Here is a 21580-nt window from a genome sequence, read left to right on the forward strand (position 1 = left end):
TCACCCCCTGTTCCTCCAAAACTATCAAGGATCTGGCAGATTTCTGCAATCACTTCTTCGCCACTGGAATCTTCCCTTCCCCCCTGAAGCACTCCCTTGTGCACCCTCTTCTTAAGAAACTCTCTGCCGACCCCTCCTGCCCGGCTAACTATCGCCCAATCTCCATCACTCCCTTCCTTGGCAAGCTCCTGGAGAAACTGGCCATCTCCCAGCTCAATCTCCACACTGAATCTGTTGGTTGTCTTCATGACCATCAGTCTGGCTTCAGAGCTGCCAGAAGCATGGAAACTGCTCTCCTGAACATCCGTGAAGACATGCTCACCAACCTCAACTCTAACACCCCTTGCGTTCTTATCTTGCTTGATCTTGTAACGCTCACCTGGTATCCACAGGGACGTCGCTCAGCCTGTTCTGACCTCTTACGACCTCAAACCCTTCCCTGGAGTCTACTCGACTGGAGACTGGGCCTGAAAGACAGGATTGGTAGAGTTTAACTCCCTATTGTCTCTGTGTGCTTGAACCCCTTCTTCCCCAGGGTCCAACCCTTCCCTTTGATCCACACCTCACCTTGTTTTCTTGGAAAGTGTGCTCTCCATCCTGCTTTCAGCACAGGGGCGCGTTGATTGATGCAGGCTCGTTGCTGCCTAGTTACTTCACTGGCAAGAGTTCGACAGGTAAGTATAATGAGTCTTTTGAACAGTTCTCTAACTTCGTTCCTTTCCGTCCTTTGATGATGGCTGGCGTCCGGGGATGGCAAGGTGCTGCTGAGATGAGTAGCGCTGAAGGTGAGTGAGAGCGCGATGCGCGATGCGACCCTTTCGTATTTGTATTGAACTGAGTTCTTTTTCTGTGTCTTTGAGGTGCTGCGACGTTTTCAGCGTGGATGCCGGTTATGAAGAAGAAATGCGCTGAGTAAACGCGGTCTGCGGCGCCTCCAGATGTTTCCACGCTAACCTGGAGTGTTTTTTCCCTCTTGCAGATGGATGAGAAATTCCGGAGACACAGTTACCCAGAACGGCTGGGATTCAGGTAACCGTTTAAAGCTCATACAGTCTTTAAAAATAAGCGAAGATTTTCTGAATGCTTACTAATGCCTTTTTTCTGTTCTTTGCCCTTTTCCTTAGGAAGCGGCATGCCGGGATATGAATGACACTGCCGAAGATGCCCGCAGAACAGAAGAAGCGATGAATGATGGGCAGAAGCGCCGCAAGGTAAGGCTGTTCCTAACTGTGTTCTTGTTCGTGCAGGAGCTGAGCGCATAAGAAAGATGCAGACCTACTGGAGACCGATCTGAACGCTGTGAGTGTCATGCTGCAGGTGCAGAAAACGCAAAGCATGTTTCTCAGCCTAGGCGTGGCTTAAATAGTCTCTGGGTATCCCAGGTGTCTCTGGGCTGAACCACACCCAAAAGACTAGACTGCAAATGCAGTTCTGGGACAGGAAATATGTGGGGGCATCCATCTTGTCCCCATCAAAGCACTACAAGTCCAATCCCCAATGATATCCTATGGGAGTGAGTGAGTCTGGTGCCACAAGCGCCAAGTCTGACTCCAAGTAGGTCTTTGGAGGGATGGAGAGGCCCTTGAGGGCCATGTAGGTGATTGTGGCCCGGCTCCAGCCTGACATCTTGGAGGGCTGGGGACATGAGGGGCAGGAATCATGACAGCACTTCCCCCTCCCCCCCCCAAGGCCCCTCTCAAGGTGGCTCGTCTGTCTGGTCCTGGTTTGTTTGGATGGTTTTGATGAAATCGTCTAAACAAGTGAGTACATCCATGCACCTCACAAGGCTCCCATGTCCTGTCTTGTGGACCATACCCCTTCCAGTCTACTGGTAGTATAATTTGGATCTGATGTACTTTGAATCCAGGATGTCCTTGACTTCGAATTCTGGCTCCCCGGCGACTACTACTGGCTGCAGTGGCGTTGTTACCCGGGTCCCAGGTTGAACAGGTTTAAGGAGAGAGACGTGGAACACAGGATAAATCTGCATGTTTGACGGCAAAGCTAGTCTGACCGCCACAGGATTTATCACGGAGGTGACGGTGAATGGACCCAGATATCTTGGACGGAAAGTTCGGGTTCCTTTAATGGACACGTGTTTAGATGCCAGCCAGACTTTGTCTCCCACTTGGTAGTTGGGGGGCCTTTGCTCTGTGTTGATCAGCAAACTTCTTTTGGCGATTCCTAGCTTGAAGTAGGTGTTCAGCTGCCCTTTTAAAGGTTTGAGAAAAGTTCGTGTGCAAGGTTTTGACTGCTGGCATTTCTAGGGTTGTAGGAACGTCCAACTAAGAAGTATGTGGGTGCCTGCCATACATGGTATAAAAGGGTGTCTGCCCAGTGCTAGTGTGTAGGGAATTATTATAAGCATATTCAGCTATCCATAATAGGTCGAACCAGCTTCCTTCAGCTTGGTGTAACATGCAACGTAGATACTGCTCGAGCGTCTGATTTGTCCTCTCAGTTTGACCATCCGTTTGGGGGTGGTGACTGGTGGATAGCCGGATGTCGATCTGGGCCATAGAGCAGCATTTTCTCCAGAAGTTAGATACGAATTGAGTACGTCGGACTGAGACTAAAACTGAAGGAAACCCATGGAGTCGTACGATGCCTTCAAGAAATACCTTTGCCAGAGTGGAAGCATTTGGGAGCCCCTTAAGAGGAATGAAATGTGCCATTTTTGAAAATAGGTCCACGACCACAAGAATACTGTTAAACCCTTAACTGGGTGGTAAGTCAGTAATAAAATCGAGGGTCAACGTGTGCCAGGGTGCTGGTGGGATTTCCAATGGTTGTAATAGCCCAGCTGGTTTCTGCTTGGATGACTTGTTTTGAGCACACACTCCACAAGATAGGATGAATTGGATAATGTCTTTACGCCACGTGGGCCACCAATAATTTTGTTTTACCTTGGCTAGGGTTTTAGCGATTCCGGGGTGGCCCCCGATCAAGGAATCATGATAACCAGACATGACTTGTTCTCGTAGTTCTTGGTTAGGTAAGAATAAACGATTCCTGAAGTAGGGCAACTGATCTTTTATCATGTAATGTTCTCCTTGTGCACTCCACGCTTGTAATTGCTCCGGACTCATCAGGTTTTGGATTTCTTCATGTAATTCTTCCTGAGTTAGGGTTGCTGTGATTCCTAGGAGCTTGTCACTCGGGATGATTGCTATTGGGTCAGGGGTCTGATACCCTTGCTCTTCCACCCCCATACGGGAAAGGGCATCAGCCTTCCCGTTTTTCACCCCTGGTCGAAATGTAATCACGTAGTCATATTCAGCAAAAAAAAGAGCCCAACGTAGTTGTCGTGAGGATTGGGCCTTTGCCGTTTTTAGGTACTGGAGGTTCCGGTGGTCAGTTATTACGGTGATTGTGTGTCTGGCGCCCAAGAGGTAGTGCCGCCATGCCTTAAAGGCTGACTTAATGGCCAGGAGTTCTTTGTCTGTGATAGCGTAATTGAGTTCCGGCGGTGTGAATTTACACAACCAGAAGGCAACAGGGTGTAACTGGCCAGTTTCGGGGTCCTTTTGTGAGAGGACGGCTCCCAAAGCCATGTTTGAGGCATCCGTTTCCACCAGGTATGGGAGATCAGGGCGAGGGTGACGTAAGATTGGGGCAGATGTGAATCTTGCTTTGCGTTCCTGGAAAGCTTCCTTGGCTTCTGTTGTCCACTGGAACTTTTTGTTGCTTTTCCTTAGCAATGACGTGATGGGATGCACAATGTGCGAAAATCATGGGATGAACCGGCAGTAGAAGTTTGCAAAACCCAGCATACTTTGAACCCCCTTGAATTAATTTGGGGATGGCCAGTTCAGGATAGCATCTACCTTGTGTACATCCATTTGGATTCCATTCAGGCTGAGAATAAAGCCCAGAAATTCCACCTCGGAGACGTGGAATGAGCACTTTTCGAGCTTGGCGTAGAGCTGGTGTTGACGGAGTTTCTCCATTAAGGATCGGACGTTTTTAAGGTTGTCCTGCTTTGATGCGGAATATACTAGAATATCGTTGATGTACACTAGAGCACAGACCTCAATCAATTCCTGTAGGACATTGTTCATGAAGTATTGAAATGCTGCAGGCACGTTGCAAAGGCCAAAGGGCATTACTTGATATTCGTACAAGCTGTATTTGGTGCAAAAAGCCGTTTTTCCATTCGTCCCCCTGTTTTACGCGAACAAGGTGATATGCCCCCCTCGGGTCTAGTTTTGTGTAGATTTGGGCATCTTTGACTTGATCAAGCAATTCAGGGATCAGTGGCAGGGGGTAGCGTTTTTTTTACGGTAATCTGGTTCGGTGCGCGATAGTCGATGCACGTTCTCAAGTCCCCCTCCTTTTTCAGTACGAAAAATAGAGGACTGGCTGCTGGAGACTTCAAGGGACAGATGAACCTGTTGGCCAGGTATTGGTCAAGATAGGCCTTCAGATGCTGGTTTTCTGGTTCTGTGAGTGCGTAAATTCGGCCACAAGGGATTTGTGCGCCGGGTATCAGGTCGATTTGGCAATCGTATGGTTTATGCAGTGGCAGGGTATTAGCCTGTTCTTTCTGAAAGACATCTTGAAAGTCCTGGTATTCACTTGGTAAGGTGCCGATTGCCACAGTCGCAAGCGTGGAGGTTCTGGTGTCTATTGGTTGTTTCTCTTGGCGATAACATGTGTGGGCGCAAGTCTCGGGAAAGGGCAATTCTTTTGCTCACCAATCGATTCGAGGATTGTAGTTCACTTTCTTCGCTCGACAAGTGGACCCCTACTCTTGCCGGGCTGGGGAGTTTTCCGATTCCTTGATGGTATCTTCCTTGTCCGGTGCCCCTAGCGTCCTCCTCGGTGGCTTCACAGGGCACTCTTTAAGGAAATGACCTGACTTTCCACAGTACAGACATAACTGCTGCTGTCTCCTTTTATCCCTTTCCGCTTTAGTCAAGGGGGATCTGACCCCCCCGATTTGCATTGGTTCTCCTGAACCTTCCGTTGTGCGGGCAATATTGTCCTTTGAACGCACATACATACAGCGAGGGTCCGGTCTGGTTCGATCTGCTCTTCGGTCCTGCAACCTATGATCCAGTTGAACAACAAGGTCAATGAATTCTGAGCAGTCTTTCGGGGGGTTCACTACTTGTTCGAGAACATCCTTGAGCCCCCCCGCAACCCCTGATGAAATAACATGGTTCTCTTCTCCACTGGCCATTCTGCTTCAACTACGAGTCTATTGAACGTGGCTATGTATGTTAATAGGTCTTGATTCCCTTGGCGTAGGGACAGAAGTTCGTTGTCTAATGCCTGCCCATGAGTACGACGGGCAAACAGCTTTTCCATCTCCTGCTGAAAGCCCCTGAAGTCATGCAGCAAAGGATCATCTTGGGCCACAAAGGGTACAGACCAGTCCACGGCGCTACCACTCAGGTAGGATAGCACAAAAGTGACCCGTGATTGGTCATTCAGAAAGGCCCCAGGTCTACAAAGGATGTGCAGGCAGCACTGGTTCATGAACGTTGCAAACCTCTTGGGATCCCCCGTAAATCGTTTGGGCGGGGCCAAGGGAACTGCCCCAGGAAGGGTTATCTGAACGGGATTGGCTAATGGTGCTGGCATCGAGGGCACGCTTCCCGGCAATGGTGCATGCCCTGCTTGTGACTGGAGAAGTTGCCGGCTTAAATCATCAGTGCGTTCTTTGGCTACTATCAGCTCTCTCCTCAGTGTGTTGGTCTCCTGCCTGGCTGCTTGTACTTCGGAACATAGCTGCCCCAACATGTGGGCTAACTGGTCGGTTTCTGACGTTTCCATGACGCCCAGGTGGATTTTGATGTGAGGCTTTTTGTTCTGTAATGCTCACCTGGTATCCACGGGGACGTCATTCAGCCTGTTCTGACCTCTTACGACCTCAAACCCTTCCCTGGAGTCTACTCGACTGGAGACTGGGCCTGAAACACAGGATTGGTAGAGTTTAACTCCCTATTGTCTCTGTGTGCTTGAACCCCTTCTTCCCCGGGGTCCAACCCTTCCCTTTGATCCACACCTCACCTTGTTTTCTTGGAAAGTGTGCTCTCCGACCTGCTTTCAGCGCAGGGGCGCTTTGATTGATGCGGGCTCGTTGCTGCCTAGTTACTTCACTGGCAAGAGTCCGACAGGTAAGTATAATGAGTCTTTTGAACAGTTCTCTAACTTCGTTCCTTTCCTTCCTTAGATGATGGCCGGTGTCTGGGGATGGCGGTGTGCTGCTGAGATGAGTAGCGCTGAAGGTGAGTGAGAGCGCGATGCGACCCTTGTATTGAACTGAGTTCTTTTTCTGTGTCTTTTAGGTGCTGCGACGTTTTCAGCGTGGATGCCAGTTATGAAGAAGAAATGCGGTGAGTAAGCGCGGTATGCAGCGCCTCTAGATGTTTACCCGCTAACCTGGAGTGTCTTTTTCCCTCTTGCAGATGGATGAGAAGCTCCAGAGACAGTTCCCCCAGAGCGGGTGGGATTCAGGTAAGCTTTTAAAGCTTGTACAGTCTTTATAAATAAGCGAAGATTTGCTGAATGCTTACTAATGCCTTTTTTCTGTTCTTTTCCCTTTTCCTTAGGAAGCGGCGTGCCGGGATGGGAATTACACTGCTGAAGATGCCCGCAGAACAGAAGAAGCAATGAATGATGGGCAGAAGCGCTGCAAGGTAAGGCTGTTCCTAACGGTGTTCTTGTTCTTGCAGGAGCTGAGCGCAGAAGAAAGATGCAGGCCTACTGGAGACCGATCCGAACACAGCGAGTGTCACGCTGCAGGTGCAGAAAACACAAAGCGTGTTTCTCAGCCTGGGCGTGGCTTAAATAGTCTCTGGGCTGAACCACACCCAAAAGACTAGACTGCACATGCAGTTCTGGGAATCAAAATATGTGGGGGCATCCATTTTGTCCCCATCAAAGCACTACAAGTCCAATCCCCAATGTTATCCTATGGGAGTGAGTGAGTCTGGTGCCACAAGCGCCAAGTCTGACTCCAAGTAGGTCTTTGGAGGGATGGAGAGGCCCTTGAGGGCCATGTAGGTGATCGTGGCCTGGCTCCAGCCTGACATCTTGGAGGGCTGGGGACTTGAGGGGCAGGAATCATGACAGATCTCTCTTCTGCCTTTGACACTGTTAACCATGCAATCCTGCTCAACGTCTCCGTAATAATCTGGGTATCACTGGTCAGGCTCTGGCGTGGCTGACTTCTTTCCTCTCCGACTGACCCTCCCAGGTCCAACTTGGGTCCTTCCTCTCCAACATCTTTTGCTCTACCTGTGGTGTCCCCCAGGGATCAAACCTCTCTCCCTGGCTGTTCAACCAATACCTGGCACTCCTTGCCCACCGCATCGCCACTCTCTGTCCCAACTTTCAGTGCTATGCGGATGATACCCAGCTCATTTTTATGCTACCCTCGGTCTCCTCCTCCTCTCCTTCCCTCATCTCTGACTGTTTGTCTGCCATCCAGGATTGGTGTGCCGCCAACAACCTCTGCCTTAATGCCAGTAAGACTGAGATTCTACTCATCGGCACACCCACTCCCTCCTTCCCTGCAGCTCTCTGGCCGGCCTCTCTTGGCCCTCCTCCCACTCCCACCTGCAAGGCTAAAAACCTCAGGGTCATCTTCGACTCTGCACTCTCCTTCTCCCCTCACATCTCTGACGTCTCTAAGAAGTCACACTACCATATGCACCTCTTTGGAGGTATTCTTCCTTTCCTCTCTTTCCCCCAGAAGCTCACTGTCTCCAGAGCCCTGGTCCTCTCCAAGCTGGACTACTGTAACAGCCTCTATCTAAATCTGCCTGCCTCCACTCTCCACCCTCTGCAACTTATCCAGAACAGGACTGCAAGACTTGTCCTTGGCCTTAAGCCCAGGGATCGTATCTCTCCAGGACTGAAATCTCTACACTGGCTCCCAGTGGCTGCGAGGATTAAGTTCAAAACCCTCTGCATTGTACACAAGGCCTTCTGGGGTCTGGGACCGAAATACCTTCAACTCTCTCTTCCTAAATATCTCCCTTCTCAAGCTCCTCGCTCATCTGCCTCCAGCTCCCTTAGGGTCAGTCGCTTCTCCAAGCAACGAGTTGGTGGCAGATCACTCTCTTCAGCAGGGGCCTCTCTCTGGAACAGCCTTCCTGCCTCCCTGAAACTCGAGGAGAACCATCTCCGGTTCCGGAAACACCTCAGAACCTTCCTCTTTGCTTCTGCTTTCTCTCCTCCCCTCCCTTGCTGAATTCCTGACTGAAATTGCACTGGCTACCTGGCCACCCTTTCTGATCTCTGGCCCAGGCCCCGTCAATTGCCAACCTGCACTGCCTCCCTGGCAACCCCTGCACTTGGGGACCGTTTTCTGTATCCCTTCAGTCCCCCTACCAGCACTTACGTCTGCACTTCCTTGCACTTGCCACTAGCTGGCTGTTTGTGTCATATTTATTCCACTTCCCATGTACTGCACTTCCCCGCTCCCTTCCCCCTGCGCACTTTTCCTTTCCCCCCTTCCCATGCACTTGCGCGATCTGAATGACACCTGGCCTAGTAGGATCGCTGTCTGTCCTCCCTTTGTCCCCCCCCCATGGCCTCATCACGCCTTGGAACACTTGTGTATAGGCACGTTATAAATGCCATATCGTATCATATCATATGAATGTTGGAAGCTATTTGGTGTGATCCACTGCTTACTTTTGTTTTGGATGTCTTGATGCACTGCTGACCAGTCTCTTCTCCTTCTAGATGCCTTTGAAGACTTGTTCCAGTGCAACGAGGATGCTGTGCTGCGCAACATCGCAGGTGAGCTGCGTGAGGCTCTACCTGCAGAGGCCATGCTGAGCTCCGAGCACCAAGCCATGCAGAAGGTAGGATTCCTGAGCTCTGCCTCCTTGTTCTATCTCTGCAGAAGAAGCATCTTTGGGTACTATAGGTGGCACTTGTGGGTCTGGGTGGAGGGAAGCCGAACGGAGTACTTTTTGGAGGTTGCATCACCACCTCAGCCCTGTTTAACGGCAGAGACTTGTTTATGTCATCAGCTCTGTCTGAGGAGTGGAAACAGTGCCATGGGGTTGGACTAGCTCTTCCGCTATTTAACTGCATTAGGAAATCCTGCCATGGTGCTGTGTGCCTTAATTAAGACGCGTGCCTAAGGTCGTGGATGCCCCATTTCCTGTAGAGTATTCTGAGGACATGCAGGCTGGCGGTTAATACTGTGACAAAGTCGGATCCCTGCCTTTGGCACCAGATCTTGAGTGGTCTCTCCCAGCCAAGTTTGCTGTCGTTTCAGGCTTTCCTAATCAGAGCTGTGAGCTTCTTGCAGTGGCATATGGGGGATGTAGCAGAGTCCCCCTGCCTCACATAGTCTATCATCTGACTTGAGTGTTCTCTTGTTTAACCCAGAGAGACCTGTCATCTCATTATTAGTCAGACGCTTCATTCATACCCATATGCAGGTTACAGATGGAATAAGGTCCATACCCACGCATACCAACGGCGACACACGCGCTGGCCCTGTTTCAGCCACCCCAGCACTCTGCTATTGTAGGACGCTATGAAGCATACAAGCGTGCAAACAGAGTATCCCAGAAGAGATCCTGCTCGTGTGAGAGGGGAGAGTGGGAACTAAACCAGAACCAGAAATACGCTTCAGATGATCAGTGCCCAATGCAATGCTCTCTCAATTTCTGCGGTTGCAGAAAATGGCACTCTGGCAGGAGCCAGCTATGCATTGCAAGCTCCTGCCAACAGACTCACAAACTTCACCAGTGCGTCTGCAATTGCAGAGACCAGAGGTGAGAAAAAGGGAGAGGCAGCTGGAGGATGCCACAGCGTCTGGTAGGTTGGGTTGCAGGTAACCGAGGGAGGATCCCGTCAGACCACAGCGTAACCCAGGGATTTCCTATAAGAGAGAGGAAAGAGTGGCTGTTGTCAGCGCAGCAGTCGAATCAGCAGACACAGAAGCAGAAGAGATTTCAGTTTCTAGGAGCAGGCAGTAGGAAGGCCAGGACCCTGCGGCAGATGGAGGGAAGCATGAGCATACCTGTAGCAGCCAGCCAGGAAGACTGAGCAGAGGTTTCGGTTTAAGAAGAGCCCAACTGTGGAGAACCTTGAAGTCCCTGGGACAACTGGCCTCACGGAGGAACCTGCAGAGAGGCCTCATGATCTGGGCCCCCTTGTTATCCGGAAATCTGGCCCTGCCTGCAGTGTGAGGGGATCCTCAACTCTCTTGGGTGAGGAGGGCACTGAGCGAGAGAGAGGGAGAGAGAGAGATAGAGAGAGAGATATCCCTTACTATCAAACTAAACTAAGGTTGTTGTCTAAAGTTAAAAAATAAAATTAGTCCTCGGGCCAAACCTATCTACTAAACTGGCCCTACCACTTGTGACAAGGGGGCTGGCAGGTGGAGACGTGCCCACAAAGCTGAAGGGGAAAAAGTAGACATGAAGCAGGAGTGCAAGGCATCCTGCAGACAAGAAAGTATAGGCAAAACAGGCAGTGAACAGAAAGGCGCAGGGAGTACAAGTAAAACAAACTCGTAAGGTTCCCTCTTGGGGTGTACACAGAATGGGGGAAGAGTTTCCCAGAGAACCAGGGAAATTCCAGCCTTCCGAGCAGGTTACTATTAAAGTGTCCCACTCTGAATGCTCATGGAAAGCAGCAACAGGAGTGGGTATCTGTGTCTGGACCCTAAGGCACGACCAAGGTAACAGTACTCACAAGACTGAAGTCTGTACGGGACCAGCAGGAACTGAACAATGACTGCCTCCTGAAACAGGAACTAGCACAACGTTAACAATGACACGAGGTACAATACTGAAACGCCACAATGGAAAGGGGCAGAGATTGCCTGCTGGAAACGCAGCAGCCAAACTCTGAACAAAGGAAACACAAAAGGCAAGAGTGAAGACAAGAAATGTAACAGAAATATCCAGGGAAGAAAGGAAGTCAAAGTGAGCAAGGTTCAGGACAGAGAGCCGGAAGAAAGAAGAAAAGCAAAAAAACTAGAATCTAAGTGCAGGGGTAAGGAGACTGGAAACTGCAGACTGGTAATAAGGAACAGTAACTCTGGACTGGAATGACAAGGGCTGCAATGAAGACGGATAACAAGGAAACTGTAGCTCTGAAGAGGGAAAACAAGGGCAGGACTGAAGAATCAAGGAAGCTAAAGCCAGGTTACACAGGCAATGGGCACAGAACAAGGAACAAGATAATTGGTGTTAGAGAGCAAGGGACTGTGGACAGGGAAGAAAGGAATACAAGCAGGGGAGCAGGGCTGCAATGCAGGAAGCACAGAGGTGCGGGATAAAATGCAGTGGAGTGAAAGCAGAGTAGCAGGCCTGCAAGGCAGGGAGCACAGGGCTCTGGAACAGGAGCATTTTCTAGAAACAACAGGACACAGCAGAAATCCAAGGCAACAAAGGGCTGGAGGCGAGCTCAATGCAAGAGACCTATGCTCCTGTAGGCAGCTGCTTACACACTGACCTTCCCTATGCTGAAGCAAGCTAATTAGCAGCTTCTGGAGCACCACACCTGAAGGTAATTGACCTCCTCCCTCTCTGGTACTCGTGAAGGGAAAGCAGCACAGACCTCTAAGGCTTCTGTGGATTGTAGTTCTAAGACTGCTGCATAGGAATAGCCAGGGAATGGGAACTGCCACAAGGTTCATTGTGGTACATGTAGTTTGTGAAATTAAATAAGGAGGTTCCAAAGTCTTGCAAACCAAAAGTAAAGAGAAACATATGAATAGGTAGGATTATGGAGACGAATGAGTCCAAAATAATCCACGATGGGTGCCAATTGGTCGCCAGTGGCACAGTCGTGACACTTGGCAAAACGCAAAGAAAATATAAGGAGTGCCCTGCACTCTTGGGTCTTCCTGCAGGTTTTCTCAGTCTTTTCCCAAAGTCCCTCCTGGGTCTTGGGCCACTGTTAGGGTTAACAACTATTCCACTCAGAACAAAAAGTTCTTTTCAGTCTATCAAAAAGAAAGTTCCTTAAAGATTCTCAAAGCTCGGAATAGTCCCAAGTTCCTGAAAGCACAAACTCTTCAATCTTCTTTATGTGGAGGGACATTTCCTGGATCCCTTTCCACCACCTTGGTCGATCTCTCCACACTTCGACCACTTGTTGGGTGCTCTGGTTTTCTTTGGAATATTCGTATCACTCTTGTTTGTTTAACCTTTGTGGCTTGTTTGTGTTCCCCTGGCCCAATGTATCCTTTAGCTTGCTAGGGTCCATGGGACCCTTCTCTACCTCTGATTCTCTTAGTGTTCTTGGGTCCCTGTGACCCTCGTGGGGTTTTAGGCTGCTTCCATTTCTCAGGTTCTCGCAACCCCACGACTCATCTTGTTCTTCCAGGCTTCTCTGGTCCCTGGGACTCTTGTATGTGATTAGGGCTATCCTTCCCCCTTCCCCGCTTGGTGTCTCTTCTTCCCTGCTCCTTCTGACCTGGGCAAACCGAGGACCTATTGTGATGCAGTGCTTACTCCAGGGGGGCTCTGTCTCACAAGCGGCAGCAGTGTCCACAGCTCGTTGCTCCTCGCCGTGGAATCAGAAGAGTCTCTGCGTTCCACTCTGGTCGGCTCTCCATTTGAGAGTGGAGGACCCAGTCCTCCCTTCGTGTATGGGTTCTGTAATGCTTTGCATGCTCCGGGCCCACCACGTCGTGCACATGGCCGCACCTCCAGGTCTTGTCTGCTCTGTGCTGCCTTTGCTTCCTTGGCTTTGCGCGTTTGCTTGTTGGACGTCCCATGCCTCGCTTTGGCGTTTACTTCCTTCTGGCCTGCAGCCGGCTCTGCACTCTGCACGGCTCCTCCCATGCTGACGATCTTACGTCACGGATGCGTCTCAACGTTGGGATTCTCCCACTTCATGCAAGGGTTGTTTGCCCTTTATTCTCGTTCCTGTAAAGATAAGGGGCATGTTATTCACGACAGGTTGTCAAGCAGGCACAAAGTCCAGCATTACCTTGAGCCAAACGCATAGCTGTATTGTCGTCTTTTCTTACTCCCATATAGGTAGATAGTTCATGGGACCTAGGGAGTTCCCCATGGCAATGGGAGTCCTTGTCCCCTAGAAGGGAGTCTCTCTCAGTGGGGTCCTGCTTGCCCAAACCCCTAAAGAGTTTTGCAGAGGCGCTCACCGCCCTAGCCTTAAAGGGGGTGGCTCCCCAAGGGAAGAAGGGACGAAGTCTCCAGATTCATCACTGTATTTTGAGGCACCAGAAGTAAGACTTTTTGTGGGTATAGACTTTTATTGATTAAGAAAAGTTGGGCAAAAAGGCCTCTCTAACCCTAAATCTAAGCGGGGTTTCCCTGCTTCAAAGAAACTACTGAAAACAGTCAGGGTGTCCAAAAGCAAAAAGTCTGTCCCAGTCACGTCCCCAAAACCTATCTCTGTCCCTCAGTCTATAAACTAACAAAATGGTGCAAGGGTGATCTTGCTCTAAAGATAACAGTTAAGGCAACATAAATGTTCTCAGCCAGTCGGGCTTCCAAACGGATTCAAAACAATGTTGAATAAAATAATGTTCCAATGTTAGGGGGTTTCCCCTTTCCCCTAGCCTTCAAAAAGTTAAATGTCTTTCAAGTTCCTTCATATATGAAGCATAATGGATTCTCCCCAAAAAAGTGGAACACCTTCTCAGTCCTAGGGTTCTAAACCCTTCGGTTTTCAGCCTTTGATTTGGGTGCAAGTCCCAAACTTGCAATACTTGAGGGATCTTGGTGCTCTTTCTTGCCAAGTCCCTGTTCTCTCATGTAATGTCCTTCTTTATGGTACAGGTTTCCAGCCCCTGTTGTTTCTGATTATACTTAGGGTTGCAGGCCCCTTTATCCTTGGTCTCTCTTTTGGGTTCGGGTCCCAGACTCGCAAAATATAACTTCGGTTTTTTTTGGTTTACTCCTGCCAAACGCTCCATTCCTTTTTTTCAAACTTGCTTTCGTGTGGAGTCTCTGACTCCCTTATATGTTTTACTTTATATGGGCGAGGGGTCCCAGACTCGCTATTGTTGTCCAAAATAGCCCTTTTCACTCTCCTTCCAAGCTAAGGTTCCTCTTGCCTTGCATTTGCTTGTCGTGCATTCACTTGTCATGTATTAATTGCTGACTTGGGTATCTATACCCTTGCATTTCTGTATTTCTCTCAGTGCATTAAACCAAAATGTTCTCTGATCCTTATTCGGTCCTTTCTGTGCTTTTCCTGGCTTCCCCGGACCTCCTGTTACTTCCCACCAGCCCACACATACCTTTGTTTCCGGTGCGTGTTTTCTGGGCTGTGGGATTCCTTCTTGTGGCTCTGGTAGCCCTCGGTCTTGCTCTCGCTTCCGTTTCTCATCCGCAGCCTTCTGCTTCCTTCTTGCAGTCCGCTTTCGTCTTGGCGTTGCTGTGGACATGGTAAGACGCTCTAGCGTCTAGTCAGTAAATGAGCTTCAGAATATCCAGCTCCCAGGCTACGTTTTTTCTCTCCCCTTCCTCTGCAAATGGCATCTTGACTGTGTCGGTCTCGCGTCTCCATGCTCTGCTTTCCAGTTGACAGCCTGGCTTCCCCCGGTCACAGCTACCAGGAGGGATTCTCCTTTGGCTCTCAGCTGTGCTATGTTTAACCTCCCACGTTGGGAACGGGAGTTGTTTTGAACTAATCAGATTTGTCAAAGTACTACACTGCTCACTTCGGTTCACCTAAGTGATCTTCATTCTTGCAGTTATCTTCTTCATCTAAGTACATGGTTTCAGATTAAAGTCACATTTAGTCAGAATACATGAATTAGTTGGATTGGTTTCAGAATAGAACATATCAGCACTATCAGGACAGATGAAGAAGGAATTTAATCCCCGAGAAAGGGTTGAAGTACTTTCAGCGGGGTAATACTGTGTCTCTTGAAGATGGTCGTCCCTAGTCCCATAAGGGGTTCCCCTTCCCAGGGTATCCCCTGGTACACCACCCACAGGGGGATTATTGTACTGCGGATGCTCTCCCCTGCCCCCCTGGAAAAGGTCCCCCCATAGTGGAGAAGGCACGACCTACTCCGATTCGTCACAGTATATAGTTCAGTTTGCTTGTACCGTGTTAGCCAAGGGTTGAATAGAATGTTGATCCAGAAGAAAACAATGAGTCGATATCTTAATGAGGCTAATGAAGTCACATTACTAGCAACCATGGATGTGGAGTCACTCTACACAAACATTCCCCACATCGATGGCACCGAGGCATGCAAGAATGCTCTTGGCGATCAAAACCCACTTGCTGACACTATAGGCAAGTGCATAGAATTCATCCTGACCCACAACTATTTCACGTTTGTAATTGATACTTATCTCCAAATGATGGGGACAGCCATGGGCACTTGAATGATGCCGTAGCCTGCACATTTATTCATGGCACAATTAGAGATGGATTTCCTTGGCACTTGTGTCTGCAGATCTTTGAAATACCTGAGCTACATCCATGACATCCTCCTGATCTGGACTGATGGGGAACAGGACCTCCTAAACTTCCACAGACGATTTAATGAATTCCACTCAACAATCAACCTCAAACTTTCCTACTCTCCTGAAAAAGAACATTTCCTCGACACCACCATAACAATAAAAGATGGCCAGCTACAGACCACAGTGTATCGCAAACCAACTGACCGTGCCAGCTACTTGAAGAGTGACAGCTTCCACCCAGGGCACACAAAACATGCTACAATATTCAGCCAAGCATTAACATACAATCGAATATGCTTAGAAACAAGGTATCGGGATCAAAACATATAAAGTTTGAGATCAGACGTCATGAACTGTGGATACAACCATAGAATTGTGGACAGCCAGATCCACAGGGCAATGCGCCTCCCCGGAGCAACCACTTAGAATGCAGAGAGAAAGAGACACAAACCCGGCTGCCACTGGTAGTCGCATACAATCCAGAGCTTCAAGCCCTCCGCAAGATTGCTAAGGAACTCCAACCTATCCTGCAACAAGATGAACGCCTGAGAGAAGTTTTTCCAGTGATTCCCCTCCTTACTTTCAGACAACTAGCCAATCTGGAGGGAATGATGGTCAGAAGCAAACTACACACAAATAGCACAGATTATGGAACTGTACCTTGCAGAAACAAAATATGCCTAACCTGCCTGCATATCAACATTTCAGACACAATCAAGATACTCCACCCGGGGCAGGACTATAAAATTATGGGACGGTTTACATGTGCATCCAGCAATATTGTTTACTTGATTATGTGCATGAAAAATGTCCTGGACGTGGCTGCTATGTTGGGGAAACTAGTCAACCTCTACGTAAACGCATGAGCCTCCATCGACAATGTGTGCAGCGATGCACAAACTAGAGTGCAGTTGTTGAGCATTTTTCCGAAGCTAATCATACCCTTGATGATCTCAAGATTGCTGTACTCCGGGATAATTTCATGACTGACAAAATCAGAAAGACCTATGAATTCAAATGCATGCACATTTTCAATACACTGGCAGGGGGCTTCAAGAGGCATTGCGGTTTCATGAGTCACTATTCCAACTAACAAGACTTTCACTGTTTCCACTCATAGGGATACAGGGATCATAACATCCAGACCTGGCACTTCATTTTTTCCAAAGCCATTCACAGACATTCAACTGGCACTGCACTAGCCCCACCAGCCTCACTAAGTCAATTAATTGTTGCCAGACTCCCTCCAACCCAGCCCCATCTGCCCTCACAATTTCCCAGCTGGAAAGCTTCCCAGAGATGTGTCAGTGCCCTTGTGCCTAGTGAGACCCCCACCTTTCCTCTTGATTGCGATATAACACAATTCCGATATGATATTTGACACAAAATTACCACACTGAGCTCCTCGGGTCACAGGCCTAACACATAAATGGGCTGTATATCCCCTCTTTCAGACTTTCTAGAGACACAAGCCAGATATGTTGGTGAGTATGCTACCACTGATCTTGTAAAGGGACTGGCCTGACATACAGAGCTTCATCTGGACTACACATACAATGACTGGCACCTAATCAACTCCTCCTGCCTTCCTGACAGCACACTAACAGGGTGGGCTGTTTTTCATTTATTTTCCCTGCTCTTCAGTTTCACTGGCCGTTGCCCCACTTAATTCAGTGTACCATTTAGACCTTGAAGATTACAATGTGTGGGGGAGTTGAACATCCAATACACGCCTCTCTGAGCAAAACTACAAATCAGGTACAGACAGGCAGATATAACGGGGTATCCACAGGAGGGGCTATATAAGCTGTAATGCTGCGATGTTTTTCAAATGCTTCATTTCATCTCTGCCTGAGGAAGTGGGGACATTCCACGCAATCTCACAAATATCCAAAATAAAAGATTTGATCAGCCTAATTAAGGTATTGACTCATCGTTTTTTATATATATATTACACGGCCATGGTAGTGGCCATGTAGTTATGGTTAAATTGCTGTTTCCATAGGAAGAGCACTTTTTGGGCGGCTTATAACTCCCCTCCCCCTGGACGAATCTTCACCAAACTTTGCAAGAAAAGTATATGGGTCACTCTGCAAAGTGTGGTGATGTTTGGTCCAGGGGGGGGAAAAGTTATAGGGGGGGTCCCAAAACGTCTTTTTTTCCCATAGACTGAATGGGGGAAAAAATTTGCGCACGCCTACAGGCCAAACCGTTGGACGGATTTTCACCAAATTTGCGGCAGGGCTTGGTCCCGAAAGCGTGCTTTTGTAAATTGGGCGACAATCCGTCCAGAAGTTTTCTTTAAAACGACCAAAAAGTAGGTCTAAATAAATTAGTGATATCTATGTCCGCTCCGCGGTCACACTTCCCTGTTCGCTCCGCTGACAAGATAACGAATGGCTAAGGGGCTGGCGTCAATGCCGCGGACACGCCATGTCTCCGCCGATTGGGTGGAGTGAGGCGTGATGTGCGTCAGATTGTTTGGATGCACCCGACATCTTGGATCCGCCGACAGCGCGGCGGCGACCAGAGGCGAAATGCTGTTTCGGAAACTTTTGGTGTGTCAGAGTGCGTGGGGAGGTTCAGAGAGTAAGAGATGGGTGAAATACTGTATTTGTTTAGGCGGCAGGTGTTAATGATGTATTCCATATGCCCGCCTTGTCCGGGATGTTTGTAAGTACTGAAAATGATTTCAGTATGCAAGTAGATTTAAGGGAGATTCCGGAGACAGTGCTAGCAAATAACAGATTAAAGGTACATACCAAGCTGTTAGTTGAAACAGGTATTCACAGGAACTGCAGGAGCAGGCTGTAAACAAAGAGACAGAGAAAAGACAAAAACAAGCAAGTACACTGGGCAACACAGATTGATCAGAAATAAGGGTGTACTGGAATATGATAAGGGGTCCCCAGGGATTAAGGAAACCACATGGGATAGGTACCAGCAGTTTACTCTTAACAACAGTCATACAGCAACGTCATGACTTGGGCGCGCCGAGGAAACTGTTGTACTCAGTGCAAGGGTAAAACTGAAAGACCATATACTGAGGCAGGTACGACTTGGAACGGATTACGTGAAGGCAACAGAAGTCTTCCCTTATCTGATCTGAACGGAGACCAACCAGGGATCACACTGTAAAACAGATTCAAGTGGAGACACCACAGTGGACCAAGATGTATACAAGTAGAAAGCAGTGTTGAAAGAAATAACTTGGTACAGGACAGGATAGTATATCAGAAGTTGGAACAGGCAGGAAGCAAGGCAAGGAGCCCAGAGGAACAGGGCAGAAGGCAGAGGAGGGCGGCAGAGCCGTCAGGAGGGAAGCCCAGAGGAGAAGGGCAGAAGGCAGTGGAGTGCGGCAGAGCCGTCTGGTGGGAGCCCAGAGGAGAAGGGCAGAAGGCAGCGGAGTGCGGCAGAGCCGTCCGGTGGGAGCCCAGAGGAGAAGGGCAGAAGGAGGTGGAGTGCGGCAGAACCGTCTGGTGGGAGCCCAGAGGAGCAGGGCGGAAGGCAGCGGAGTGCGGCAGAGCCGTCGGGTAGGAGCCCAGAGGAGCAGGGCGGAAGGCAGCAGAGTGTGGCAGAGCCACCAGGTGGGAGCCGAGAGGAACAGGGCAAAAGGCTGCAGCAGAATGGAGAGAGAGCTGCAAGCATCAACAGCAACAGGAATCAAAAGGCCAAAAGAGGATATCCTGGAAAGGTCAAAAACTGGTAACGGGAGCACCAGCACAAACTCCCAGTGGAAGCAGTCTGTTCTAAGTGAGCTTATCAAGGCCCTCCCAGCCAGCAGGCCAGCAGGGAGGAGCTGATTGCAGACTCTAGCAGCTGTGTTCAATTAAGTCCATCCCTGGCTTCAGTAGCCTGCAGCAGTACCAGCAGTGGATTCTAATCAAGTGCTCTCCAGCTCTCTGCAGCCGAGCCTGCAGTAGCTTGGAACAGGTGAATGCAATCAGGCCCTCTGCAGCTCTTAGTAGCTTGCTGCAAACAAATGTATTTAATATGCCTCCTCCAGCCCTCTGCCTTTTGGACAGCCTACATGTCCCAGAATGCATCTGCTGGTTTAATCCAAAATCCGGAATGGAACATGCAATTAGATTAGTCCAAAACTGCAGCGGTAAAACAAGGAAATAAGGAAGAGGCGCATGTAGCGGTGCTGGGTGGCAGGCGAGCAGGATCGTGACACTTGCACCAGTTTCATTTGGAAATTTGAATGGACCAGCTAGTTCTGTCTCTGAGTGATTTTTTCGGAGTTTCTGTTCCTTCTTTGAAGAAGTACCTGATTTACTTTCCCTAATAGGTTCTTCTTTGCTTGTGGTAATTGATGAAGTTTCTGCTTCTTTTGTTTTCTTTGAAGGATTTGCCGTCAGACTCTGTTGCATTTCTGTTTGAATTAGTTTTCTTTTACCACGTTTTCCTTTTTCTGGAACAGGATAGGATTTCAGATGGGGGGTGTACGGTGGACGCGGTCTATTGTATTCTAAAATGCAAGGGATATCAGTGTTCAGTTTACTTTCGTGGGAGCCATTCGGTGAGTAGCCAGCCTCTCTGTGGCCCATTTTGTGTAATTTGCGCGGCCTGAGACCCCTGTGTAGCCCCTGTCTCCCCCTCACTGCCCCTCTCCTCGTTGCTTCCTGGTGCCTGCTAACCCGCCCACCCTGATTGGCCCAGCGCCCCTGGTACAGTAGACTCACTCACTGGCACATCCACCGAGGCCCTCATTTCGTGGGAGCCATCCGGTGAGTAACCAGCCTCTCTGTGGCCCATTTTGGTTAATTTGCGCGGCTCGAGCCCCCTGTGTAGCCCCTGTCTCCCCCTCGCTGCCCCTCTCCTCGTTGCTTCCTGGTGCCTGCTAACCCGCCCACCCTGATTGGCCCAGCGACCATTTCACCTAGCTATTACCAACCCTCCCAGGGCAGCCCTCTGCCCGTGCAGCTCTGGCGGCTATGGACCTCAAGGCAAAGGACGGCTCCATTGAGACTGCGCCAGATCGTATCTGCAGGTATCAGCAGGGAAGCAAGAAGCCAACAATAAGTAAGTGTGGGAACGGCAGGGCCAGAAGCAATCACTTCACGCCATACCACCCAACCACTCATCTAACAAAGCATCACCACTGTAAACTCGTTATATCTATAATATATATGCATTTAGAAACTCTGTTGTATACATTTGAGAGTTGCATTTAGAAGTATTCCCAATAGCCTCTCTGTGAAAGTTGCATTTAGAAGGGTGCCCAATAGCCCAATAGCCTCTCTATGAATTTAGAAGTGTTCCCAATAGTCACTCTGTGAAAGTTGCATTTAGAAGTGTGCCCAATAGCCTCTCTGTGAAAGTTGCATTTAGAATTGTTCCCAATAGCCTCTATGTGAAAGTTGCATTTAGAAGTGTGCCCAATAGCCTCCCTGTGAATTTAGAAGTGTGCCCAATAGCCTCTCTGTGAAAGTTGCATTTAGAAGTGTGCCCAATAGCCCAATAGCCTCCCTGTGAATTTAGAAGTGTTCCCAATAGCCTCTCTGTGAAAGTAGCATTTCAAAGTGTGCCCAATAGCCTCTCCGTGAAAAGCTGAATTTAGAAGTGTGAAAGCTGAATTTAGAAGAGTGCCCAATAGACACGTTGTGAAAAGTTGAATTTAGAAGTTGTATTTAGAAATGTGCCTAATAACCTCTGTGTGAAAGCTCAGTTTAGAAGTGTGCCCAGTAGCCGCTCTGTGAAATATCATCATAGTGAAATACCTTTCCGGGTTGAATCGACTAATCTTCCTAATAACCTCTCTGGGCAAAGCTGAGTTAGATACATGCCTAATACCCTCCCTGTACAAATTTGAATTGAGAGAAGTGCGCCTACCTGAGCAAAGTTGTTATATTCATGCCTAATACCCCCCTGTATAAAGTTGAATTGAGAGAAGTGCGCCTATTAGCATACCTAAATGAACTGACTAGTGTCCAGAATAGTCTCTCAGCGCTTAGTTCAATTTAGAAGTGTGCACGACACCATTGAGGCTAAGAAGCGTGACTAAATATCCTAATTAATCCTTTTTAGTATGCCTAATTATATATCTGTGTCCTTTAGAATCTAGAACTGTGCCTAATAATCTAATATCCCCTCTATACAAAGTTGAATCTAAAGTTAGACCTAATATCATCTCTGTGTACATTTGATCCTAGAAGTGTACCTAATAGTACCTAATAGCCTAATATCAT

General features: G+C 48.8%; 1 protein-coding gene across 2 annotated transcripts in view; it reads left to right on the forward strand.

Moving 5' to 3' along the window:
• The window catches only part of LOC138527375 (uncharacterized), a 339830-nt gene that overhangs the window by 15970 nt on the left and 302280 nt on the right, over positions 1-21580 (forward strand). For both annotated transcript variants that reach the window (XM_069638451.1, XM_069638452.1), the window contains exon 2: positions 8704-8825. In XM_069638451.1, coding sequence (XP_069494552.1) covers positions 8704-8825 — 122 coding nt within the window. The remainder of the gene's footprint in view (positions 1-8703; positions 8826-21580) is intronic.

Source organism: Ambystoma mexicanum, chromosome 14 (assembly GCF_040938575.1).
Source record: "Ambystoma mexicanum isolate Mex_15411 chromosome 14, UKY_AmexF1_1, whole genome shotgun sequence".
In the NCBI taxonomy this organism is placed as follows: Eukaryota; Metazoa; Chordata; class Amphibia; order Caudata; family Ambystomatidae; genus Ambystoma; species Ambystoma mexicanum.